The sequence below is a fragment of the Desmodus rotundus genome, chromosome 6, assembly GCF_022682495.2.
Source record: "Desmodus rotundus isolate HL8 chromosome 6, HLdesRot8A.1, whole genome shotgun sequence".
NCBI classification, from domain to species: domain Eukaryota; kingdom Metazoa; phylum Chordata; class Mammalia; order Chiroptera; family Phyllostomidae; genus Desmodus; species Desmodus rotundus.
In genome coordinates this window covers 143060474-143079432 of record NC_071392.1, presented here as the reverse complement: position 1 = coordinate 143079432, position 18959 = coordinate 143060474, and the positions used below count along the sequence as shown (strand labels likewise).

The following is an 18959-nucleotide window of genomic DNA, read 5'->3' as shown; positions in this document are numbered from 1 at the left end:
ATCCGAGCATTTTAGCGTGGACTGAAAGGAAACTTCCATTCTTTTTCCTCCGCAGCGCTTACCACATAGTTTCACACAGGTGGCACTCAATCAAATTGAGTCACTCTATTCTTCCGGAGTCACCAAGAACCCACAGACAGGATTTCCACCCAATCGCGCAAACTCTTTCTTTTTGGAGCTCTCATTTGAACTTTAATCTTTTTGTTAGTTGGCTTCTTGTAGATGTCTTAAAAGCAGAGACTTTCAACCTTTTCCATCTTGTGGCACACGAACTACTAAAATGCTGTGGCACACCAAAAGAATATTTTTTGCCAGTCCGACAAAAATTAGGTATAATTTTAATTCATTCACATTGGACGGATATTATCGTGTTGGCTGTTGTCATTTATTTTATTTGACAATCTCAGGGAAAAGAGGTCAGTGCCCCTGATGAAATAGTCGGGTTTTGCACATTTTAAAAATTCCCGCTGCACATCAGTGTGCCCCAGCACACCGGTTGAAAATTGCTGCTTTAAAGAATCTCCAGAGCTAGCGAAGTGCCCCGGCGCACAGCGTTCAAAAAATACTTGATGGGACAGCATTAAACAGGGCCAAAGAATAAACTGGCAGTGCGGGAAGATGACTCCACCAGTCATTTTGTACCTTGACTGTAGGAAGCGAGAACGCCTGAACCCGGGGCTGGTCTCAGGCAGCCACAGACCCTGCAGTCCCCGGCGAGGTTGGGAGTAGAGTGTTCCCGACGCGGTCCCGCTCTCCGAAGCCCTGGGGCGGCTGGAGCAGACGCGCGGTGCGGCCTGGGCCTCTGCGCGCGCCGTAGCGGCGGGTCCGGGGAGGCGGGGCTCCGAGCTTGGCCCCGCCCCCTTCCCGGCTACAGCGTGGGGCTGCAAACGGTCTGCCCCAGTGGCTCCTTTCCTCTTCTCTAGTGGCCCGTGATCATGAGCCTGGAGCCGCGCACGCTACCGCCCTCTCCTAACTGGTACTGCACCCGATGCAGCGATGCCGTGCCCGGGGGCCTCTTCGGGTTCGCGGCGCGTACCTCCGTCTTCCTTGTCCGCGTGGGCCCAGGCGCGGGCGCGATCCCTGGGACGCCCCCATTTCGAGGTAATCCCTCTCCCTGCCCCCACTTTTCCTGCACTTCTTGCGTTCCCTGGAGGTTCCCTTGGCGTTCCCTGTACGTCTTCAGACGTGCTGAGGCTCGAGGAGATAAAATGACTTATCTGAAAGCACATGGCAAAGCTAGTACCAGCATTGGCGGTTTCTGATTGTGAGTCCCTGGATATTTTTGTTATACCCTAAGTGAGATCCCTCTACAGACGGAGAAACTGAGGCTCAGGCAGGGGGAAGAGTCTGCTCACAACCCCTAAGCTGAGTCGCGCTCCGATCTCCAATATTGAGCTACACAACGTTGTGGATGAGCTGACCCGCCTCCTGGCGCTCTCACGTGGGGACTCCTCGCTTATTAGAAAGTATCCCTGTCTAGACCCAAGTATTTTTAACATCTATGGCCTCCCTCCCCGACCCAGTGCGCGCAGACCCCTTAAGACCCTTTCTGGGGTCTGGGAGCTGCCTACAGCACCAGGCCCTAAGCAAAGTCCTACAAATATATGACACTTATTTCTATAAGACGAATGAGTTGAGCCAAGTGCTTTTAGGCGCCAAACAAGGTTTTGATTATACCTAGGGATGCGGCATGCTAGATGTTCTATTCCAAGAGATCTCTGGCCAGATCTAAATAGGAATCACAGTCTTCATTTGGGCTGCTCCTCACCGTGTGAACTAGGCACATCAGGGAATATGATCAGCATTTTTTACACTTGAGATGACTGAGGCTCAATGAGATAAAATGACTTAGCTGGGGTCACATGGCAGAACCAGTGGGAGCATTTGGGATTTCTGATTGTGAGTCCCTGGACATTTTTGTTATGCCATGGGATAAGAGAGATCCCATTCGTCATCTAACATTAGTATGATTTGACCAGAAATCTTAGGTAGCACTTTAACCTGGAATCTGGTTTTGCTTGCAGTCATAGGGGAGTTGGTGGGACACACGGAAAGAATCTCTGGCTTCACATTTTCTCATCACCCGGGGCAGTACAACCTTTGTGCCACCAGCTCCGACGATGGAACTGTGAAAATCTGGGATGTAGAGACAAAAACTGTTGTGACAGAACATGCACTTCATCAGGTACCATGGCTTACTGGTTTCCCAGACTTGTTAGAGATCTGTGCCAAGGTTTCTTTTGCTTCCAGTATAGTTTTGCTAGCTAATCTGTGCAAGGTAACTTTTATAATTGTGTTCATTAATTAGTTAAGAAGCTCTATATTTTAGGAAACATTTTTGGAAGGCAACACTTACAAACCAAAGGTCAGCAAACTACCCTGTTGCCTGTTTTCTGCAAATTGTTTTAATGTAATATAGCCAGTCATTCATTTAAGTATTGTCCACAGTTTAAGTATTGGTTGCTTGCATGCTACATCCACAGAGCTAAATAGTTGCAACTGAGACAATGTGGCCCACAAAAACTAAAATATTTACACTCTGGTTCTTTACATGAAATAGACTCCTGATATAAACTATAAATCAGTAAATGAAACTTGCTTCTAAACCAGATTACTTGATAAACCTGCCTTTTCAGAGAATGGAGGAAAGGAAAAGACTTAATTACTCTTAGTATGAACTTTTCCATTAAGCTATTAAAGGAAAAAAAATATTTTAAATGGTTCTTTGATGCTCAATAGTCTAAATTCTCCTACCATTTTCTATACAAATGGTCCTAACAGTATTTAGTAGTATCTATGATGTGCCTAGTATTATACTGGTTAAAAACTAAGTAAAAATTCAGCATTGACAAATGAGAAGCAAATACATCTTTGTTTTGTTTTAAAGCACACAATATCAGCATTGCATTGGTCTCCTCGAGTAAAGGATTTAATAGTATCTGGAGATGAAAAAGGAGTAGTTTTCTGTTACTGGCTGAACAGAAGTGACAGCCAGCACCTCTTTATAGAACCCAGGACGATTTTCTGTCTTACTTGCTCACCTCACCACGAAGATTTAGTAGCCATTGGGTAAGTACTGTACTGTCGGTATTGATCATTTATTTTCCCTCAGGGTCATAGTTTGCATCTGCTTTACCTTCTCCTGTCCCTTTATTCCTCAAAGGAAACCATCTGCAGGTATTAACCACTCCCCCTGAGCCCTTGGGATCATTTATTTATTCCTGTAACCTCCAGGCCCTACTGTCTCTCCCACCCTGTTTTTAATTCCTTGGTTTCCATGATATTGTAGTTTCCTCATTCTTCACATCTGATTTCTCCAGTCAACCTCCAAAGGTAGGAACCATCCTCTTTCACCCTTTCTCCCTCTTTACTTGCCCCTGGATATAACTTTTACTCCAGGAGAGTCAAATGGCCCGGCTCTGTCTCCCTGGTTCTCATCTCTAGAGTGGGAACGTGATCTGGTGTTGGGATCAGTTTCCTTATGATCACCAAGGTTGTTTCACACGAGCTGCTTGAGTGGGCCTCCCCCTTGCCCTCACCACTGTATTTACTTCTCTCCCAAAGATGTCTGTTCCCTCCGGTTTGAGGACTGGATAAGAGAAGTCCGACCAGAGAGGATTTAGGAGATGGGGTTGGGGAGCTAAGGTAGTCAAGTATATACGGAGACAACTTTCTCACAAAGTTTGTTACCAAAAAAATGTGCATAGACATAAAGCCAGGCAATATCTGGAGATCAAGAGAGTATTAAACGGGAGATAATGGGGCATGTTTTTATGCTGACGGAAATGAGGCGGGAGAGGGAGAGCTTCTTGTGGGGGTAACCTGTGGTACATACAGGAGTGGTGTGGAGAAGTCAGGAGGGGACTGGATCCAGGTCACAGGTAGAAAGAGCAGCTGAGACTATGGAAATGTGTGCGGGGATGTTTGTAGATCTGGTAGGGAGAAGGGTGCTTCATTATGATGGCTTCAGATGAGGCATAAGTCAGAGAGAGGATGGAGTCAAGTTCAGGGTGAGGAAGGGCCTGGATGCGGGAATAAGGTATGAAGACAGACACCTTAGGGCATAGGAAAATGAACTTACTGAGGAAAATTGTAGGTCCAGTGGTCCCTGATGAGGGCCAAGCTAAGGACGATGGGCATGACTTTATCCAAACTGGTTGAGAAAGGAGATTGTTGAATACAACCAGGTTTGAGGTTTGGTGGTGTAAATAGCCCTGAGGGAGAGGGGACAAGGAGATAAGTTATTTTTAAAGGAGCAATTATAATGATGGGCCATGAAATCTGTGCTGCACTAGGGGAAGGGTCGGCAGACAGGTGTGGATGAGTAACTGAAAGCGCAAGGGGCCTGTGGACTGGCCATCTCTGTGCAGCGGGAGCGCTGCTGCAGCAGGGGAGGGGGGACTAGAGAGAGGGAGCAGGAAGGGTGCTAAGTAGGGGTCAGAGAACGTTAAATCAAATTGGCCTTGAAAGATGAGCTGCAATTCATGAGAAGAGTTTGAGGTACACTCAGACACAGGATTAAGTGAGAATGAATTGTTTTCCAAGGATCTTCAAAATGGTGCTTATTCCCTGAAAGCTCAATCGCCTGACTCTTAGGCTACGTAACTTGGTGGTTTTCAAAGTCTGTGTCTTCAAAGATTGATATATTCTATTATTTTATTTTTTAATAAAACTATCATGGAAAAAATATTTACAAAAGGAGAAAACTAAGTAAAGAAAGCTGTAGATGGCATTTTCCCCTGCAGAATTACGTAGTGTGTGGGAAATACAAATTAAAAAAACTGGAGAGCGGTTTTGCATTTTTCAGTAGAGCAAAGAGGTGTGTGCCTTATATCCAGACAGCTCCATTACTGGGCATCACACCGGAAATTGTCTTGTGTGTGTAAGAACATTAATAGCAGCACTTTTTTGTTTATGATATAAAACGTAAGCCCTTCGGAAGGGAAATGAACAGAGAGATGAGGTATGTTCACACAGTGTAGTGCTGCTCAGCAGTACAATGGCTGACCAGGAACTGGGGTCCGTTACATTGGCAACGTGGCTGATCGCACACAGAATGAGCGAAGAAAAGCAAGCTGCAGACAAACAGACCACACGATACCATTCATATGAAGTTGAAAAGTACACAAAATAATTCTGTGTCTTATTTAGGAATATTAGGAATATAAGCAAAGAAAGGCTAGGAATGGTGTAACACAGAATTCACAATTTTCAGTCTCCCTCCGGGGAAGAGAGGCACAGAGTTTGGTTAGGGTGAGAGACAGAGCACATCAACTGTATCGGTAATTATTTTTTCTTAGGCTGGGTGGTAGATACTTTACATCTAAAATACTTTATCACTTTAAAAAAAAAACTATTGGAATTTCTCAGTTTCTTCTGATAACCTTGGAGCATCCAGATCTAGAATTTAGAGTTCTGCTGCTTTTGCTAACTTTATCGTTAGAAAGGCAGGATCATTGGTAAAAAGGAGGTGTTTTTTGAGTGTATGAGGACAGTTCGTCTCTAATTAGAGGAATTGCTGGGCCCCTATAAGACTTAGGACCTAAGTATGCTCCAGTTTGACCTCTGCACCAGGCAGCATGCACACTATTACTGTGACAAGAGTGCGTCATGGAAGAGGGTTTAAAAAATCAGGAAGCTTGAAATGAACACTTTGGGAAAAGGATAAAATTAATTAATGCTTGTCTTCTTCCCTTTTCCCCAACCCCTAGTGCACTTAACTTTTAAAAATGCACAGCAACTCCTAAGCCAAAATTTTTACTGGAAAACAAAATATTTTCCAACTCTTGTTTTTCAGCTACAGGGATGGCATAGTGGTTATAATTGACATCAGCAAGAAAGGAGAAGTTATTCATAGGCTTCGGGGCCATGATGACGAGATCCACTCCATAGCTTGGTGTCCCCTGCCTGGTGAAGACTGTTTATCCATAAATCAAGAGGAAAATTCAGGTAGAGGTCGTTTAAGGGAGGGATCTGTTGAGCTAAAGAACACAATGGGGAGAACTGTATCACGTGAATTGTTTTTAAAACGTTAGGTTTTACAGATGAGGTCTGCAAAAGAACAGCTAAGTTTCGGGAACTCTTGTAAACTGTTTTTCCTCTGAGATAAGTGCCTGTTCCATGCAAATTAAAAACAAAATTTCTGTGTCTATCCTAGAAGAACCTGAAGTTCCTAATGGGAAAGTTAGGGCACAAACTCTAGTGACAAAAGGTTGCTACTTAGCCACTGGAAGCAAAGATCAGACCATTCGAATCTGGAGCTGCTCCAGAGGCCGAGGTAAGATTGATGTTCGATGTTTCTTTTGTGATATAACCTATATTGATCCGGTAGAAGCAGGAGGTTTTTTATTCTGCCTTGTTGTACTCAGAGTATACCACCTGTCAAAAGCAATTCATTCACTTTACTGTCCAGAAAGTTGTTTCCCAGCCTAGCCTGGACTAGAACTGTCTGTGCTTAATATCTGGCTTTGGTATTGGTGATGAAGGTTTCGGATACATTCATAGAAGGATTTCTATTTGGCATAGAGGATGAGATGTTTGCCATGAGATTGGGAATATTGGAATTTGGCAAGGCCTGGATCAGAGGAATGACAAAGATCACTAGAGCTAGAGCTTTTAATGCACAAATGCAGAGTAAATAATATACACCCAATAGAGAAGTACATGTTTAAATGTAAAAGTTCAGTGGTGCAAATCACGAGACCCTCAGGCATTCAGCCTTCCCAGGCATTTCTTTGAACAGAACTTTTGCCTTAAGATTGAGAGAAACTCCACGCAGAGTGGATGTTACCTGTATAGTAAAAACTCTAGCCTTTCTCTTTATAGCAGTCTTCTCTCTCCACTTTATTGAAAACTATAGAAGTCTTGTCATCTTTGTCCAAATGAGTTAGTACATGTAAAGCAAGTAGCACATGTAGGGCTTAGTCAGTAGTAGCTAGTAGCATAATTTGGGGACACAGACTATTTTAAGGTTTGTAGATAGCTTTTAGACATACTTTGGCTGATTCTCCCGAGTGGGGACATCAGGGTAAGAATCCGTCTAGAAGGGTCACCTCTAAACTTACAGACAACAGTCTCCAAATATACTAAATCAGAATTTCTAGGAGTTGGGCCCTGGCACATGTATTTTTAGAAGTTCCACCAGGGTCCTGATACACCATAGGAACTAAGAAACTGGTTAAGTAGCTTGTCAGGACAGGAGGGACTTCCCTGTCACTGCATGTTAGCTGCCACATTTGTGTCCTTTGTTGGATTTCTTGCCAACTAGAAGGAGGAATCCCACCTCTGTCCTTCCAACTTTGGAGAATCGGATTGTGTTACCACGTGGGTAACTTATTTTCCCAAACAGTATTCCTGATGTGTTTACTGCCGGAAAAAGCTTGCTTGACTTAAAGTAGCTAGGCTTGTATTAACCACTGTGCATAATAATGTTACCATGAGGAAATGAGGCCTGGATTCTAAGTAACCAAACTAACAAACTTGGAAACCACAAACTGTACGGTAATCCCCTCTCACCTGACAGCAGTACGTTCCAAGAGCCCCAGTGGATGCCTGAAACCGCAGATAGTGCCAAACCCTACATATATATTATGCCTCTTCCTGTGTGTACCTACCTGTGAAAAAGTTTAATTTATAAATTAGGCACAGTGAGAGACTAATAACAATAATGTTAATAATAAAGTAGAACCGTCATAACAATATACTGTAATAAGTTGTGTGAGTGAGTGACTTGGGGGTACTGTTAGATAAAGGGTTACTCGCACACAAGCACTGGCAGACCACAGTAGTCTAGCTTTTGCTACTAAGTGACAAACGGGTGGGGAGTGTGTAGAACATGGATGCATTGGACGGAGCGATGACTCATGTCCAGAGTAGGTGGGAGGAGTGGGACAGCACAAGGTGTCACCACGCTACTCAGAACAGAGTACAATTTACAACTTATGAATTGTTGTTTCTGGATTTTCCACTTAATGTTTTCGGACCATGACTGACCACAGGTAACTGAAACCACAGATAGTGGGGGGCTGCTCTGTTGCAAATTGCTAACAACTCACGCATGTGTCTGTATTCTGCCTTTTGTGCACACTATACACGGGATTATTGTGCCCGTGGTAGGTAGGCGTTATACACAGCAAAATATAGTAGTTTCGTTATCTTGAGTGCCCATGGACCTTCTTTAAACTGCAGGTGTGATGACCTTGAAGTTGCCCTTTCTAAAGCGAAGAGGAGGTATAGACCCAACTGTAAAAGAGCGCCTTTGGCTGACACTCCATTGGCCCAAGGATCAGCCAACACAGCTGGTATCTAGCTGTTTTGGGTAAGTCTTGTTTTGGTTCATGCTCTTTGACATCTTTTTTCTTCTATAGCCTCAGGAATTCCTAGACTTCTTTTTCTAGACACAGAAAAAGATGGAGAAGGCAATGGCTGAGGCTTATGGTATGACAGGCCTCTCGTAATAGAAAAATCGTGAGACCAATGAGATCTGTGTTGTCTGGTAACAAGAGTTGTATAAAGATAAAGTAAGTACAGCCCGGTGGTTAAGAGTGAGACCTCTGAAGTCAGGCAGAACTGAATTTCAGAATCAGTCGTGACTTACCGGCTGTGTTGATGAGCAAGACCCTCCACATTTCTGAGCTTCGGTTACTTCACATATAAAAAGGAAAGGTTACAGTATTTCCTCTCTCTTAGGATGTTATAGCCATTCATTAAATAAAATTTGAGCACCAGCTTCTGGTTGCTTGAGATAATAAGTGAATTTAGCCCTGGCTGGTGTGGCTCAGTGGACTGAGTGCTGGCCTGTGTACCAGAGGGTCACCAGTTCAATTCCCGGTTAGAGCACATGCCTGGGTTACAGGCCAGGTCCCCAGTGGAGGGCGTGTGAGAGGCAATGACACATTGATGTTTCTTTCCCTCTCTTCCTCCCTTCCCCTCTCTCTAAAAAAAAAAAAAAAAAAAAAGTGAACTGAACAGAGAAGGCCTCTGTTCTTAAATCATACAGGTAAAGCGTATAAAAACCCACCAAAACAATGGCCATGGCCCTTCACCAACCCCCAGCATGACTCATAAAAGAGATACTATGTCTTAAAGCTTTTGGGACTCTGTGGCATTTTCTAATTACAGCTGTTAGGAAAATTTGTTCAAAGGGTAGTCTAGCACAGTCACATGGTCCCAAAAGAAAGAGAGATATAATAAAGTGTCCTTCTACCTCTGATTCCCAGAGCTACTCGGTTCCCCTCCCTATAGGAGTGACTGTTGTTGTGTATGCTTCTGGAGATAATCTGTGTGTATTTCAAAATACACAGTTTTTCTGTCCTTAGAGGAACAATGAACAGAAATTATTTTGTAACTGAGGGCCCACACTCTTTGGCCCAGAATATCTTCTTTCCAGATTGCTTGTGCGAGACAGCTGATGCGTGTTGTTCCTTCGCAGAGGTGAACTGCTGTTGTGGGATCTCACTCAGTCTTGGAGACGGAAATACACCCTTTTTAGCGCTTCATCGGAAGGGCAGAATCATTCGAGAATCGTGTTTAATTTATGTCCGTTGCAGACTGAGGATGACAAACAGCTGCTGCTCTCCACATCAATGGACCGAGATGTAAGAAAGCTTATTCCACGTTCAGCACTGAAGGGCAGTGATTTATGATTTAGACGGATTTAGAGGGTTTTTTCCAACCAACGCCAGTTCTCATGTCGCACCTTACCCCAGTCCCAATTTCAGAGTTACCATTACTGATTGGCACTAAATCCATTAACAGCAGAGAGGCGGGGGAAAGCAAGGAGCCACCGAAACGCCTTTTTGTTAAAGCAGACACCAGGGAGGATGTGTGAGGTCATTGTGCTTTGGCTTTACTATATCCTTGTCTGTAGGGTAGTTAGTTAGCAGAATCATCTGCTCTTGGTGAAATCTCTTTAAGGGAGAACTGGCCCTTACTCTTGCAGTTAAGTTAGGCCCATTTGATAGCCTTTTTCTCCCAAGTCCCTCTGTTAAACCAGTGACACTTAAAACCTTAGCACTGTTCTTCTCCTTGGTACGAAAAGATATTTTGCTTTTTGAGATAACAACTCTGATTTTTTCACTATCCAGAGGCTATCTTCATTGCTTAGAGTTTGCCGAAAGAGGAAGTTACCAATGTTCTCTAATACAGGAATGTGGAAAGGCCGCTGAACTTGTGAATGGCAGGCCTGGGTTCCAGCTAATTGTATGCCCCTGAATTCACTTGGCATCTCTGGGAATAAATGCATACTATCTTTGAGCTCTACAATTTACTAGCTGGTTTTTCTCCTAAGAGATACTTTTCCAGTTCCTATTAGAATACTTAAGTTACATTATACTTACCTACTCCCTGAACCCACCTCTTCTTTGAAATGTTGATTTTTCCCCCCCTGTTTCTCCAATCCTTATATTTAGGCACTAATCCTTAATCCTTCCAGGTAAAATGCTGGGACATGGCTACCCTGGAGTGCTGCTGGACCCTGCCCTCCCTCGGTGGCTTTGCATACAGTCTGGCTTTCTCCCCTGTGGACACAGGCTGTTTGGCCATAGGCGTCGGGGATGGCATGATCCGCGTGTGGAACACTCTCTCCATAAAGAACAACTATGATGTGAGAAGTTTCTGGCAGGGTGTCAAGTCCAAGGTTACAGCGGTAAGGATGCTTTCTTTACGCTTGCTGTGAACTTTTTTTCAAGTAAGTAATTCTCTTTTAGAAAGTATCTTTTCACTTAAATGAACTCTATTGAGAATCACAGGTTGTTCAATGGTATGTTCAATAAAGTTTGAAACTAGGAAAAGAGAACGACCCTCTCTGACCAAATCCACTATCTCCAAATTTAGGATTTAAAATTAAAGCTTTGTTCAAGTCACCTAATAGTGACGTGTTTTCTACTAGTAAGAAATTAGAAATAATCTGGATGTGCATTCATGGAAGATACATTAAGTTAAAATATAACTACATGTTGGAATGGTATCACACTTTTAGAAATGATAATGCAGATTTTTTTTGATGTAAAAGATGTTAATGACCCACGAAGAATGCAAATTACAAAAGAGAAAGCACATTATAAAATCGTATGTATAAATTTTTTGTTTGTCTCCAAAGTGAGACATCTGTTGTAGCCATTTAGTCTAAAAGCAATCTTTTTGGTTTAAGAAGAAAACCAAATAGTGCAGGAGTTTACAAAGCAAAAACGTTTTCCTACTCTGCCCTCCACTCCATTCCCCGCTTCCATAATGCAGAGAACTACTGTGGGCAGTTTGTGGTGTGTCCTTCCGAATGCTGTTAATTACTAATAGAATCATGTTCTCTGGATTGTTCTGGCATCTTTTACCCCCACTCAACGGTGTATCATGTCCATCATTTACATGTTGGAACCTTTTTTTCCAATTGTATATATCTTAAGTTTATTCACAAAAAAAACATTCTGGAAAAATACAATACTGGCAATGGGGAGTTTTGGATAGTGAGAGTACAGGTAACTTTTTCTTTGTACTTAATACATCTTTGTTTCTCTTCAATAATGAGAATTTGTAAAATTAGAAGACACCAAGAGCAAGGAAGTTTTCCATTTAAATGCCTGCAGGATAACCTGAGAACCCCCTTAACAGTCTGCCCTTCCGCATGCCCTCTGCAGCTGTGCTGGCACCCAACCAAGGAAGGCTGCCTCGCTTTCGGGACTGATGACGGGAAAGTGGGACTGTACGACACCTACTCCAGCAAGTAAGAGAACAGGTGGCTCTTGGGTTGGGCCGGGGACCGCAGGGTCCGTGATGGGGGCTGAGTTCAGAGACCTGGACGTCGGCAGAATTGGCCTGGGAAACATGTTTAAGATTTTGGCACTGAGACTGAGGCTTAAAACTTGGGATTTAATTTTTAAAAATATTTTTCAGGTGATGGTGGTTCAGCGCATCTGACCTGTAGGAATTTAAGCTATTTGCTTTTCTTTTCCCTCAACTTTTCTTTACAAAACTTTCGGGCATCCATGAACACTGAAGGTCTAGCACAAAGAACAAACACCTCTGTTCCTTGGAGGGAGATTCAGCAGTTCATGTTTTGCTATACTTGCTTTATCTATGTAACTTAATAAAATTAACGGTAATTCCATCATGTGACTTCATATCCAGCCATAAACAAATCAAATAGAGTTTTGTTGGGACCCCGCCACACTCGGCTGTTTTACGTCTTGTCTGGGGCTGCGCTGCGTTCATAGCTCCGCAGCAGAGTGGACTAAGCGTGACACTGGCCACACGGCGTGGAGCCGGAAGTGTTGGCTGTCTGGCCGTTTGCCCACCCCCTCTGTAGGTCATTCGCCTCAAGTGAAAATCATGCTGCGGAACCAACCTTTTGCAATTAGTTAAGTACTTACGCATAGTCTACATGTAATTAACTATTTTTTCTCCATTTTTAATTCTCAAAAAAAACCTGTTTCCAAGAAGCATTTAAAAAAATAAAACTATATTATTTATTTTTAAATTTAATCTTTATTGTATTTTCTTGGAATTGCTTTTTAGTCCCCTTGTGCCCCTCTCCCAGCAATCACCACCCTGCTGTCCATGTCCATGAGTCCTTTTTCCTTTTGGCTCAGTCCCTCCACCCCCTGAACTCCCCCCACCCCAAGCTAACATCCTGCTCTCCATCTATAAGTCTGTCCCCATTTCTCTTGTTAGTTCAGTCTGTTCATTAGATTCTACCTATGAGTGAGATCATACGGTGTTTGTCTTTCTCTGACTGGCTTATTTCACTTAGCATAATGTTAAAACTATATTAATTTAGATAGCTCTGTGTCATCACAGAATTGCCTACGAATTCTGTTAAATTCATATCTTCTGGTTATTAAAAGCTGAATATTCAGATTAGCACTAGAAAAGGCATGAAGCAGGGAAGGATGTTGCTGTAGACGTACTCTCGGGCATTCAGCTGGCACCGCTGTCATGTTCTTTCAGCCAAAGGAATTTTGGGTTATTGTCTAGAATTCTAACAATACATAGACATATGGAAGTAAATGGATCAACAGCTAGTTCAGTCATAGGTTCTGGAATCCTGCCATTCCAAAATCATACCAATACAGTAGACACTAAAGGTCATAACCACACTAGCTTTTACTGACACATCACATCAGCAATCCTAAAAGAATACCCTTCAGAGGAAGGTTTCTTTTAAAAAAACAATCAAAAACTTTATAGTCTATCTAAAAATCTTGTCTTAGTTTAAGAATGTGATGTTATGACAGGGTAAACTAAAAATAACTTAAGTCTTTTACTTGTGCGGTGGGCACATTTGCATGGTGATGACACATGCTTAGCAGTAACCTGAGCTCTGGGCTGAGCAGTTTGCATTTTCTATCTAGTCCTGTTTTTCTCTCACTGTGATGGCCTTTACACTGCTGTATAGTAACTACAGTGATAGTAGAATATTTGACATTTAAGAAAAGTGGGCAACTCAGAGGGCGAGACAGGGAGAATGATTACAAATTGGCCACATGAATGGGTCAGGAAGCGGGAGGAAGATACCATTTTTTTTCTGGGTAAAATGTGTTTGAGACTTACTCATTTTGTTAGTAGATCTCATTACAGGGCATGTGATTTAAGTATTTGCTTCTTTACAATCAGCTGTTTGGAGAAGGATACTATTGTTTTTCTCCAGTATCAGCAAGGAATTTTATAATGGGGACCTTTTACGTAGGGGAAAAAAGGTGTTTTTCCCACTATGCCTTTTTGTTTTAAATCCTTCTGCTGCAACGCCCCTTCCCCGCAGGCCGCCGCAGATTTCCAGCACATATCATAAGAAGACTGTGTACAGTTTAGCCTGGGGGCCGCCCATACCCTCCATGTCGCTTGGTAAGTGTCTGAGCCGTTCTCTTACAAACTCGGGAGTATTCTCCTTCTTTCACTTAGCCCCGGGCCTTCAAGAGTCATACATATTCTGGTGCAGTGACTGCTTGGTGACTGCTTGTGCTGTCTGCGGTGTCCCCAGGGGTCTGTGAGGGCAGGGGTGCTGGGTGATGTCAGAAACCATTCACCCGTAATAAGCCTCCCAAAGCTCCAAAGCAGACTGAGAACTTCTCAAATGATCCTGTTGCCTTTCGTAGTGTTCTGACCCTTTCCCTCTCGTGGCCCCTCAGCCTTATCTTTCTTATTCCTAAAGTGACAGTTTTTTCAGAATATCTTTTAAAATGAGTGTGTTCAGCAAAAATCTTTGGTAAACTTTTCTTACCCCACTGTAAATTTCCATAGCAACTGTGTCACACAGGGATGATGGTGTAAATCATCAGAACTCAACAGCACTGCAATTTAGCTCGTTCATTCACTCAACAAGTGTTGGCTGGATCCTTGATTTGTGCCAGGCAGAATTCTAACAGTGGTGAAAATGAAATTTGCCCGAACAGAAACCCGTCAGAACCACCGTTTGCTTCCTAAAAGTCAACAAGAGGACTGCTGTAACGCTAAAGGAACCACTGCTTTGAGGACAGCTCCTTATAGTTAGTCGTAGGAAGTCACGCAGCCATGCATTTAATTGCCCAGACAGCACGGTACTTATTTCCAAAAGAAAAGGTAAACTCTTAAAACCGCTGAGAACTCAGAATCTAATTCCAGCTTTGGCATCCGTACTATTATGAATGGCAGAAGAATATTTAAAACAAACATGCTGCTTTATAAATATTAATGTAGAATTTTTAGTATACCGATTGTACTCCTACTCCCAACAATTAGGTTCAGATGTAAAGAACTGTGGCTTTCTTACAATGTATTAATGTAATTCTATTAAAACAGTTGATAGTGTGATACGGTTGTCCTCTAGCTGGTAGAGTGCAAAACAGACTAGCTTTCTTATCTCACACAGGAGAAGGAGACAGGCCTTCCCTCACTTTATACAGCTGTGGAGGGGAGGGGCTTGTCTTACAGCATAACCCTTGGAAGCTGAACGGAGAGGCCTTCGACATCAACAAACTCATCAGAGACACCAATTCAATCAAAGTAAGTTCTTGCGGTCTAAAGTCTCCTCTTGGTCTCCGTATCTTGGTTTCCCATCTTGCATAATAAATGCCATTATTAGAGCTATCCATTATGCGTACTCAGATTTCTTAGATGTTCTTTAAAAACTCAGTGAATTTATAAGTTATAACACATATCTTAAATTCTTTATCCTTGAGTAAAGCAAGGAACTTAATTTAAAAAATGTTTCAATTGGAATGGTGATTTAATATAAACTTTCAGATCTTGGGTATAAAAGCATCTTTTTCAGGCCAGCCACTTCCTCCAGAGTGAGGCCTTGGCAAAAAAGAAACCTTACAACATGGTGTCCAAGTGTGGCTGCAGGGTATTTTGCTCAAGAAAGAATTGCCATTTGTTTTTCATTTTTTAGTGAAGTAATTACGGATTTACACAAAGGCTACAAAAATAATACAAGTAATTCCCTGTTATCCTTGACCCAGATTCCTGCACTTAACCACATTTGCTTTCCCAGCCTATCGATAGATCTGTGCGCCAGAACTATCTTTTGAAGTAAAATCATAAATGCTGCAATTTCCCCTGTCTTTCAAAAGAGCATTTTTTATTGTTGCTCATTAATTTTGTATTGCTAGCATAAAAATAACATTTTGTCATAAACTGAGTTTTTATTGACTACATTCCTCCATTGTCTTTTAATTTTAAGGTTTTATTTACTTATTTTTAGAGAGGGGGGAAGGAAGGGAGAAAGAGAGGGAAGGAAACATCAATCGGTTAAGAGAGGGAGAGAAGTCTCCATCGGTTGCCTTTTGACCCCCCCGACTGGAGACCTGGCCTGCAACCCAAGCCTGTTCCCTGACCAGGAACTGAACCAGTGACTTTATGGTTCGCAGGCCGGCACTCAATCCACTGAACCCCACCAGCCAGGGTCCTCCATTGTCTTAAATATTGTCTGAACACTAACATTCAGCAATGAATGAGAGAGACCAAATTCCTGTTCCTAATGAGCTTTGAGCTTTGTGGCGGTTGAGTATGTGGATCAGAAGGTCATACAAGGAGTTGGGGCTAGAAAAACAGAAGTTTAGAATCCCTTCCCGTGAATGGTAGTTGGAGCAGCTGTGAGCATGTCCAGGGTGATCTAGAGACAAGGTGGGGCTCAGGCAGCCTCAGGGCACACCAACATGGAGAGCTCAGGCAACGTGAAAAGAAACAAACGGGGCCGGAAGATAAAAGGCATCGTGCATGGTTTTCGCTAAGGAGACCTGACCCCAGCGTTGTCAGAGCCAGTGGGTATGTTTCATTCTTCGTTGTGGGATAAGGGTCGTGTTAATGTAGTTCACTTCACGAAGTTAGACACTGCAGGCATTTAGTATTCACAGGCCTCTTTTTGTTCCAGTTAGGAAATTATAATTAGAACATTATTCTTTGGTTAATTATGTAGATTATTTACAAGAATGGCTGTTGTATAATTTGAACATTTTTTAAACTCTAGGGGTTTATTTCCAATGCTGTCGTCATTGATTTGTAAGATACATGGAGAGAACAGTGTTTTTTAGTCAAGATCGGTTTATTTTGCTTTCTAGTACAAATTGCCTGTACACACAGAGATCAGTTGGAAAGCAGATGGCAAAATCATGGCTCTTGGCAATGAAGATGGGTATGTATTTGTTTCTTTTAAAAAAAGACTTTGTAATTGTACATATATTTGGTCACAAGCCCGTTAATGGCATGTGTGATTTCAGTTGGGGAAGCCCAGTTGGTAGTTGATATTCTGATTTATCCTTGATATCTGTGAATGATCCAGGAGCTCTCTGCATCTTTGAGAACTGTAAAATAGGTTGGATGTTTTCACTCCAAAGACAGCGTTTGCCTATTGTGTGTGTGGCTTCACAAGCATCTCATACAGTGAACTGCCTAAATCTCCCTTCAGTTTTTCAAAGTGAGCCTAGCCACAAGTCCTCTCTGGAGGCCTCCCGGTGCCCTCCCACACTGTCCACGGTGACATGGTCCTAATTCAACCATTGGTTCATTTGGTCGTCTTTTAGCTTCTCCCTCCTACTGTTTATTACAAGAGCCTGATAAACACAACCTCCCAGAGATTTGGGGGATTTTTTAAAGCTGAAAATTTTTGTTTGAGACACAACCTTTTGTACCTGATTCTTTGTAAGAGACTGACCTTTGCAATGATAGATAGGGTCATCCTATGCCTTTTCACCTTTTACCTTTCCTTAACTGATGGAATGAAGGAGATACCTATTTGCATTGGCTGTAAATTGATTATCCATCTTTCTTATCTTGGTGTCTTTCCTATTGTAGATCAATAGAAGTATTCCAGGTTCCCAGCCTGAAGCTGATCTGCACCGTTCAGCAGCACCACAAGCTTGTGAATGCCATTAGCTGGCATCACGAGCACGGCAGCCAGCCGGAGCTGAGCTGCCTGATGGCCTCCGGGTCCAACAGTGCCGTCATTTATGTGCACAACCTGAAGGCGGTCACAGGTAACTTCAGTTTCTTCTCTGCCTGGTGTGCTGCCCTGTGTTCAGCTACTTTCCATTCTGATCCCTGTAGTTTTTGACTTTCTTTTGGCCTTTACAATTAATGTTATTCTTACTCTTATTTTTTTCTGTTTTCAAAAGTAATATATTCATCTTATTTAAAATAAGGAAAATTTCAACTATGACAGAAATGGTAACTAAGAAAGTATTGTTCCACCCCGGTTGGTGTGGCTCAGTGGATTGAGTGCTGGCCTGAGAACTGAAAGGTCGCCGGTTCGATTCCAAGTCAGGGCATATGCCTGGGTTACAGGCCAGATCCCCAGTGTGGGGCGTGTGAGAGGCAATGGATTGATGTATCTCTTGCACACCGATGTTTCTTTCCCCCTCTTAAAGAATGGTTTTTGCCAAGTGACCCCCCTAAAACACTGTTCCAGTTTGGACCTCTTCCCTTATTGTTCGAGTCCTTATGCACACAACCCGCATCCCATTCACACGTTTGACTGCATCCCGCTCTCACAATCCTGTACGGTGGGTTTCGTTATCCTCGTTTCCCCCTTGTCTTTTAGAAAGCAATCCGGAATCTCCAGTGACCATTACAGAGCCCTTCCGCACCCTCTCGGGGCACACAGCCAAGATCACCAGTCTGGCGTGGAGTCCACACCACGACGGAAGGCTGGTGTCTGCCTCCTACGACGGGACAGCTCAGGTACCATGGCGGCTCCGAGCCTGTGGGTCCTCCACAGTGCGCCCGAACTGGGACTCCCTCCTCCTTTCCCCGGTCACGTCCGTTTTCCTTCCCTCACTGTTACCTCCCACGGAAAGGGATTTTCTGAGTGGTAGAAGGCATTTTACTTTTATTCCACATACCTGGGCCCTTGACAGGCGAAGATTGGGTGTTTTTGTTTTTACTTACTTAGATGAAAAAGGAAGTATTAATAGAAACTAGCTAAATTCTAGTATTTTTTTTAAGATTTCATTCTGACTTGCTGTCAATCTGATGGACTTATAAATTGATGTGAAAAGTACTTGTTGCTGTTCAAGCACAGAAATGGTGGCTAATAAGTCCTAAAACAATTTTTAATAAGAGGTTGGTAAGTCAGAAACCTCCAAGTTCTAAAAAATAAAGCCACGCTGCCACTCTAGAACCCTGAGTTAGGAGTTTCGAGTATCAGACCAGAAGAGACCTTAGGAACCGGAGGGCAGATACCTGTGGTGGGTGTCTCTCCCAGTGCTGAGTTGTAACTGAGCTGTCCGCACAAAGCTGAGAGCCGGGAAGGGCTGCCCTCTGAGAAATGAGGACTGGTGTAATCCAAGAAACAGCAGGGACCCTGGCCAACTGCCCGGCTTTACATGGGACAGAAGAACCACCTGTAGAAATCAGAGCCTTCGGCACACACCACACGTGCAGGAGTGGGCTAAGTTAGAGTCCTCCTCACAAAGAACAAAGCGCTCCTTCAGGACACTGAAGTCCACAGGCCGCCGTTAGGAGCCTACTCAAAGCCACCCCCTGGAAACAGCACT

The 18959-nt window shown here is 43.2% G+C and overlaps 1 protein-coding gene across 2 annotated transcripts in view; it reads left to right on the top strand.

Annotated features, from left to right (window-relative positions):
- Window positions 1-871: 871 nt before the first annotated feature.
- GEMIN5 (gem nuclear organelle associated protein 5) overlaps window positions 872-18959 on the top strand; it is a 37920-nt gene continuing 19832 nt past the window's right edge. For both annotated transcript variants that reach the window (XM_024576994.3, XM_045184959.2), the window contains exons 1-14: window positions 872-1101; window positions 2025-2185; window positions 2888-3069; window positions 5798-5949; window positions 6158-6277; window positions 8188-8317; window positions 9431-9596; window positions 10433-10645; window positions 11631-11716; window positions 13751-13833; window positions 14837-14970; window positions 16527-16600; window positions 17260-17441; window positions 18005-18144. In XM_024576994.3, the coding sequence (XP_024432762.2) occupies window positions 936-1101; window positions 2025-2185; window positions 2888-3069; window positions 5798-5949; window positions 6158-6277; window positions 8188-8317; window positions 9431-9596; window positions 10433-10645; window positions 11631-11716; window positions 13751-13833; window positions 14837-14970; window positions 16527-16600; window positions 17260-17441; window positions 18005-18144 (1989 nt within the window). In that variant the 5' untranslated portion in view covers window positions 872-935. The remainder of the gene's footprint in view (window positions 1102-2024; window positions 2186-2887; window positions 3070-5797; window positions 5950-6157; window positions 6278-8187; window positions 8318-9430; window positions 9597-10432; window positions 10646-11630; window positions 11717-13750; window positions 13834-14836; window positions 14971-16526; window positions 16601-17259; window positions 17442-18004; window positions 18145-18959) is intronic.